This window comes from Pteropus alecto, unplaced genomic scaffold (assembly GCF_000325575.1).
Source record: "Pteropus alecto unplaced genomic scaffold, ASM32557v1 scaffold388, whole genome shotgun sequence".
Lineage (NCBI taxonomy): Eukaryota > Metazoa > Chordata > Mammalia > Chiroptera > Pteropodidae > Pteropus > Pteropus alecto.
In genome coordinates, this window is record NW_006441398.1 from 146,521 (window position 1) to 153,624 (window position 7,104).

The window sequence follows — 7,104 nt, forward strand, 5'->3', positions numbered from 1 at the left end:
TTGGGTGGACACAGGCGCACCCAGATACAGCAAAGGCTGTCACCAAGGCTTCCACACACCATCTCACAGACACAAGCACATCCCCAGCATCCCAGCCCCAAGCAGGCACCACTCCAGCCTACAGCACCAGTACATCGGGTTTATTTCCCCTTCACTCTCAAGGGAGAGCAAGGGTCCAAATCTTAATGAAAACAGGGCCCAAGGGTGGGGAGCAGCCCCCTGGGTAAGCAGGAATACCAGCCACGCCTTCCTTGGCATGGAGCCCAGCCCAGGGACCCCACCAGAACCTGGCCAGGACTTTTTGTGCCCCAGGCCTGTGGGGCAGAGCCGAGGCAGCACCAGCGATGGGGAGGGTCCCCCGAGAAGATTGAGAGGCCCAGCCTGCCGGCCAGCAGTTCCACATCCATGTCCACATCCGCCTGCTCAGGCCTGCAGCCTCCAGACTTCCAGCGACAGGCCCCCAGAGGCGGCCACTACCAGGTTGCCCTCAGCACAGATCTGGGCAGGGACATGAGAACTCAGGGGTACTCTAAGCAGCCTGTAGGGCATGTGGGACAAGGCACATAGGGCAAGGCCTTACCCCATTCAGCACGTTGTGGTGGCTTCGAGTGCAGATGGTCCTTGGTGGGTCTGTGGGCACGTGTACCTGGTGAGGGGCAACAGGTAAAGGTCAAGAGGTGTGCTCCTGGCCAGTGAGGGTAAGGTAGGGAGGCCTTTCCTGGGGCCTCACCCGAATGGTCTTATCAGTGGACGTGGTGTACAAGGCCCCCAGCGAGTGTTTGATCCCTGTGATCTGAGACGTGTGGCCCACATCAAAGGTCTGCAGGAGGGAGGGAGGGAGGATACTCAGACAAGGCTCTGCCAAGGCCAGCCGCCCACCACCACTGGGGGTCAAGGGGTAGGGAGGAGGCCCGGAGAGGGCAGGACAGGGGCAAGGGCCCTGGCAGACCCGAACAAGCTGGAAGCAGCCTTTCCGGTTGGCAAAGACGTGCAGCAGGCCCTGGTTGTCACCAGCCCAGAGCTGGGGCTCTTGGTAGGACATGCAGAGCAGGTAGGAGTCCAGCTGTGGGAGGGACAAAGGACAGAGCAGCTCGGGCTGGGCCATGCCACAGCCCTGGCCCCTTCAGCCCCTGGGGAGGGCCCACCTGCAGCCGCTGCAGTACGCTGTTGGCCCGGCGGTCGAACACTACGAGCGTATGGTCCTCACTGCCCGAGATGATATGCTGGTCATCCGCCAGCAATGCCAGCACCGCGCTTGAGTGCAGCCGCCGGCTTTTCAACAGGGCTGGGCCGACTTCATGAGTGATGGGCCAGGAAGGAGGGGGACATTAGAGGCCCCACCAGCCCACCCATAGATCCCAGGCCTCCATCCTCCATTGCAAAACCCTTGGTTGGCTTCCCTCCCCACCCCCATCCTACAGGAGACCCTGTCTCTCCTTTCCTACCCCAGCTGGATCTGGGCCTCCAAGGACCCCCAGGCCTGTGCACCCCCATCTCCTGTTTCATCTCCCTCCTCTTGTCCCATCTGCTCTCAGCAAGTATCAGCATAAAATGCCAGCCAATGCCAGCAGACATGCTTCCATCCCTACCCCCACTCAGCTCTGCCTGGATAAGGCATGTTGGCCCTTCATTTAAACAAAATAAGAGTGAATAAACAGAAAAGGCTTATGTGCTGGGCAGTATTTGTTCTAGGTGTTTTATGTAAACTAATATTTAATCCACTGGTGTCCTTATCATCTCCTCCCATCAATCTTATGGGGATGAAGTTGTTGTTATCTGGATTTTACAGACGGGGAAACTGAAGTTTAAGCTTGACTGGTGTGATCTAGAGAGTGAGGGAGCCAGGATTCTCAAGGACTGTCTGCCTCCCACGAGATTCCAGCTCAGAGGGCCCTCCTCTGGGCATCCTCTGTCTCTCATTGCGCCCCAGGTGGAGGCAGGGCTTCTTCCATCCCCTTCCCCATCAAAAGTGGCTTTTGTTGCACCCAGCACAGCACAGGTCACTATGAGTGCTTAGTACTGACTATTTATGTGACTGTCTCCTCAGCCAAGCTGTGAAGTCTGAGGCCTGAGTGTCTCCTTCCCCAGCATGGCCCTGGAGCCCCCAAGCAGCCTTGCTCTCCCCAATTTGGGCCCCTGGCCCACCTCTGGGGTCGTAGACTGTCACTTTCTTGTCATAGGTGCCAGTCACCAGGATGTCAGGCCGGTAGGACAGGCACAGCACAGCTGCCTTGCTCCTGAGGACACATAGAGCATGGAGCTGAGCTGTGACCAGGTAGAGCCCTGGCTTCCCCCAATCCCCCTCCCCAGGACCCCTCACACTTTATCTCGCCAAACTGTTGCCCATCAGCTGCCATGTCCCAGAGCTTCACCGTGCTGTCCCAGGAACCAGAGCACACTCGGTGGTCCAGCGCCGCCAGGGACCACACCCAACCCTGCAGGACAAGGACCCATGTGACAGTCCCCATTTCACAGATAACAAAATCGAAGGTCAGAAGAGGGAGACAACTGACCCAAGAACCCAGAGCAAGTCAGCACCACGTAGAGATTAGAGCTTCAGTCTGTGGGTCTGACTGCAGGGCCTGGGACATGCCCATCTCTCACCCAATAATATTCCTCAATCAAGTGCTGCAGAGACTCAGCACCACTGGTGATTTGAGGCTACATGACAACATGATTAAGAATGGGACCTCCACTCCACAACCTGGGCGAATCAGGTCCCCTCCTTCTATTTCCTCATTGGGAAAATGAGCATTAAAACACAGTCCCTGTCTCAGGAGCTAATATGCACAGAATGCTGGCTGATGACTGACTTATTCCTCACCAAACCCTATAAGGAGAGTACTGTAAGGCAGGGGTCCCCAGCCCCTGGGTCACAGACCGGTACTGGTCCATGGCCTGTTAGGATCGGGCCACATAGGAGATGAGCAGTGGGTGAGCGAGCGAAGCTTCATCTGCATTTGCAGCCGCTCCCCAGCACTAGCATCACCGCTTCAGCTCCACCTCAGATCATCAGGCATTGTTCTCCTAGGAAAACCAGTCCCTGGTGCCAGAAAGGTTGGGCGTCGCTGCTATAAGGTGTCTCATTCTACAAATAAGGAAACTGAGAGCACAAAGACTCTGAATGAAGTTCTTAATGCCTGTTCATTTCATTCATCCTTATCCTAATTGACCCCTGGACAGAAGTAGAAACAGACCTAGAGAAGTCATACATCTCACCCCAAATCACACTAATAATAGCAGAGAAAAATTTCAATCTATGAAGTCCAGGGCCAAAACTCACTTCCTTAGTCATGACACCCTACCCAGGCCCCATGCCTCCCACCCCCTCACCTTGTGGGTGCTGTTCTGGGTGCCCAGCGCCTTGACCAGAACCTGGCTGGGCTCTACCCCCAGCTGCCGCAGGTCCCACAAGTTGACATTGCGATCTCGGGAGCCCGACAGACAGAGGGTCCCACCCTAGGAGGGGAGGGAGGTGATGTTTTCACGGTCACCGTGGCCCACCCCTGCCTGGCCCCAGTCCCTGAACTCCATCTCACCTGGAGCAGCAGCACTGAATCGATGGAAGCAAAGTGCCCATCAGCCAGGCAGAAGTACTCAGCCCAGCGCCCATCCTCTGCCCAGCGTGACAGATGCTGCTCCAGCTCAATGCAGGCTGCCGGCCAATCAAAGTCTTCCTCTGTGGGATACCACGAGCAGGGTCTCCGGTGGGCAGGAACTCTACTACCCACACTAAGCCCACCATTGGCTTCGAGGAAGCCCAGCCAGCACCAGACTTAGAGAGACCCCCACCTGGATCCCTCACCCCACCTCCAAGGAGGCCCAGGTTCTAGCTTTGGAACCACCAGCCCACTCACCTTTCAAGTAGGTCTAGGAGTACTCCTCACCACAGTTTCCAGAAGTTGGGAAACTAGAGCCTCAGGACCACCTTCCCAGGCCCCATCCCCCAACCCAAATCTGGGTGATAGCGGCCTCAGGACATTAAGCTCCTTCCTCACCCCTGGCTGAGGTCTGACCCCAGTCCCCCAACCCTCAGGCTGGGCCCAAGAGCGAGGACTTCCTCCCTCAGTCATCTGAACCAGACCCAGGGAAGTATTTCTCAAACCAGTATCTGTAAACCTGAGAGCCTTGTCCAGATGCAGAACCTAAGGCCTAGGTTTGCAGAGGTTCAGTGGTATGGATGGGGCCCAAGCATCTATGTTTATCAAGCTATTCAGGAGAGTCCTATCACTTTAAAGTCATCGAGCTATCTTATCCCCCAGGGACCAATGGCCTTGGGGACAGGGAGAATGATAACCAGCCCTTGCTTAAGATCCCAGGCTAGACTCTGAGCTTGAGGATCTGTGATTGCTGGTACAACCTCTAAGCTCTATGTTAGGTTCAAGGGTTGCAGGCTCTGAACCTGAGTCCCTGCTTCACCCCCACCTAGGTCAGGACTCCAGAGGTGAGGGGCTTTGGGATCACCAATTGCTGCCTCAGCATCTACACCCAGGACCTGAAGATTCTTGGGCTTACCCTGAGCCCCAAGAAGACTCCAACAGCCTGAGACCTCAACTCTCTGTGTAAACCCCCAGCCAAGGGTCAGGGCCTTGGTTCCACCAGACCCCAAGCCTGAACATCACTGGATCCTGAGCTGAGGAGCCCTCTCGGGAAGGTTTCTACAGCCTTAGGACCCTAAGTATCTCCCTCATTGTCCACTCAGAAGTCAAGGACTTTGGCACCAACAGTAACTACCTCGGGTACCTCGGCTCCCAACCGCGCCAGGAAGTCTGCTCCACGAGCTGTGCTCATAGCACCCCAGGTACCCACTCCCCGACCTTAAGCCTGACCTGGGCGGGCTACCCTGGTCCCCCAGCACGCGCACCTTCCACCACTGGATAGGGTGCGCGTACGCGACGCTGTGCGCGTAGCCTCCAGGTGACATGGTCACGCACGAGGTCGCGCAGCGCGTGGCACACGCACGGCAGGACGTGGAGCACGAAGCAGGCGTCCAGGTAGGCACAGATCTCAAGCAGTAGCTCCGGGGGAAGACTCAGCAGGCCCGGGGGCCCCATGGCCAGGCCCTTGGACGCGGCCCGCGGCTCCAGGGTTCCAGGGGATGAAGCAGGAGCGGACAGCGAAGGGGTGCGAGGGGGCGCCACCCCGAATTTCGGCGGACTGAGCACGCGAGACACATAAGCCTCGGCCTGCGCGTCGGGGTCGGGGTCCGGCTCTGGGTCGGAGTCATCGTCCCAGGCACAGGGATCGTCGCGCGGCCCTGGGGGCAGCTCCATGGCGACCGAGTGGGCGCGGCCGGCCCTGCCCTGTCAGCCGCGGGCCCCCGCGTCCTGTCTCCTAGGCAGCGCGAGGGCGCTTCCGGCGCGGCCTGATGACAGTAGGCGCCGGCCGGAAGTGAGGAAGCTGGCCGGTTACTGACAGCCGTCCTGCTCCAGTGGTCTCGTTCTGGAGCTGCATAGGCCTAGAGCTGGAAAAAGCAGATTCCTGGCTCCTGCGTTTTTAAAATAAACATCTCTGGTGGTGCCGATGCAGAAGACCAACGGACTCTGGTTTGAAAACTGCGTCCCTGTCGAAGGCACCTTTCACAGGTGACACCACCTTTCACATGTGACACCGAACTTAGAAATGCAAAGCTGCTTTTCCGAGTTCGCAGGCTGGGTCGTACTAGTGATTCGAATTGTCTCTCCTTCTAGAGCCAGAAATATGCAGTTACACTAGAGGCCTAAGTGGAACAGTTACTCTGAATTACCTTAAATTATACTGATGAAAAAGTCTCTTAACTTCCTGAAAGCCTCTTCAGCCAGGCAAGCAGCACTTGTTCCCTCTGCCTTGACCCCTTCTCATATCCACATGACTCTTTGCTCAAACATCATCTTCCCTAGTACCCTACTGTAAGACTGTAACCATCTTCCCCAATGTTCTCATTCCCCTTCTCACTGTATTTTTCTCTATGGAACATTACCACGGTTTTGCTGTTTTATCTTCTATTCCCTCACTAAAATGTACACACTTGTTGAATGAATTTTGGACGTGTCAGCATTTTTTTGTTTTCCCAGGGTGATGCAGGTGATCCTTGGGCCCTAAGCTGCCACAAGATTTTATTCTGAGACTTGTGCATCCCCAGAGCTGAGCAATTTATTTGCCTCAGTAACTGTTGCTGATATTTACGTATCTCCCACAGGCCTGAGCTGGGCTGAGCCTTCTTACAAAGTATCTAAGATACACAATGATCCAGAGTTGTGAAGTCAGCCAAAGATGAGAGTGCTGCAAGGCCTTGCCCCTCGCCACTCAGTTTAGTCTAAGGCAGATGGGGATCATGAAACGGGGCTGCAACACTAATGGCTCGCCTTCAGTGAGCTCAGGACGTTTAGTGATCTGTAATTACGTCCAAGAGAATGCATTCCATGTGTGTTATCACATTTAATCATCTTTCACATTCACCTCATTTTACAGGAAAGAAAACAGAGGCCTGGGCTCCCGAAAAATATACCCTGGTTAGAGCTAACTTCTTTCCCCACTCTCCCAATTATTTCCTGACCCGAATCCTGTGCATCCCCATTTCTAAAGCTTCCCAGGCCCCCTCGACATCTCTACTGCCAAAGCCAAAGACACAGGAGGCCAGCTGGAGACCAAGGGTTTCACAAGAAACTGATCTTTACTCAACAAAGTTCTACACAAGTGGAATCTCACGCCATTTCGGCGCCAACCCCCAGCACAGCACGGTAACAAATGGACAGACCCTAGAGCCCGCAGGAGGAAGAGGGTGAGGGGGAAGAGGACAGGAACGAACGGGACTGCGGATCAAGGCCAGTCAGGGTCCGCAGCCCTGGGCAGGGGAGAAAGTTGAGAAGCTGCAACTTCGTTGTGCAAAAATCAACCAAAAATAAATTAAAAAATTAAATAGTTTTCTTTAAAAAAAAAAAAAAAGACAACGAACCAGGCTCCCCCTTCCCTGAAGGTGGTTGGAGCCCCCAATCCTAGGTGGAGAAGGGGTTTCCAATCCCATCAGATAGCCAGTCCATCCACACACCCCAAGACCCAGCAGAGGATGCTCTAAAGAACTGAAATTACCAGAAAATTAAATGATATTTAAAAATTTTTTTTTTT

General features: G+C 55.1%; 1 protein-coding gene across 1 annotated transcript; it reads right to left on the reverse strand.

The window, feature by feature from the left end:
- Nucleotides 1-125: 125 nt before the first annotated feature.
- On the reverse strand, nt 126-7,098 carry FBXW9 (F-box and WD repeat domain containing 9). The gene is made up of 10 exons (XM_006918727.3): nt 4,865-7,098; nt 3,540-3,679; nt 3,334-3,459; nt 2,323-2,435; nt 2,146-2,237; nt 1,146-1,294; nt 950-1,063; nt 731-820; nt 581-646; nt 126-498 (listed from the first exon to the last, which is right to left on the reverse strand). The coding sequence occupies exons 1-10, from the start codon at nt 5,271-5,273 to the stop codon at nt 424-426; spliced, it is 1,374 nt and encodes a 457-aa protein (XP_006918789.1). The 5' UTR covers nt 5,274-7,098; the 3' UTR covers nt 126-423.
- Between the last annotated feature and the right edge of the window lie 6 nt (nt 7,099-7,104).

Excerpts from the sequence above, each read along its gene's own strand:
- FBXW9 (XM_006918727.3), bottom strand. The coding sequence starts at position 5,273 with ATGGAGCTGCCCCCAGGGCCGCGCGACGATCCCTGTGCCTGGGACGAT. Across the intron at positions 821-949 it reads GCTGCTTCCAGCTTGTTCGG|ACCTTTGATGTGGGCCACAC; the intron begins GTCTGCCAGGGC and ends TCCCTCCTGCAG. Across the intron at positions 499-580 it reads ACCACAACGTGCTGAATGGG|ATCTGTGCTGAGGGCAACCT; the intron begins GTAAGGCCTTGC and ends GTCCCTGCCCAG.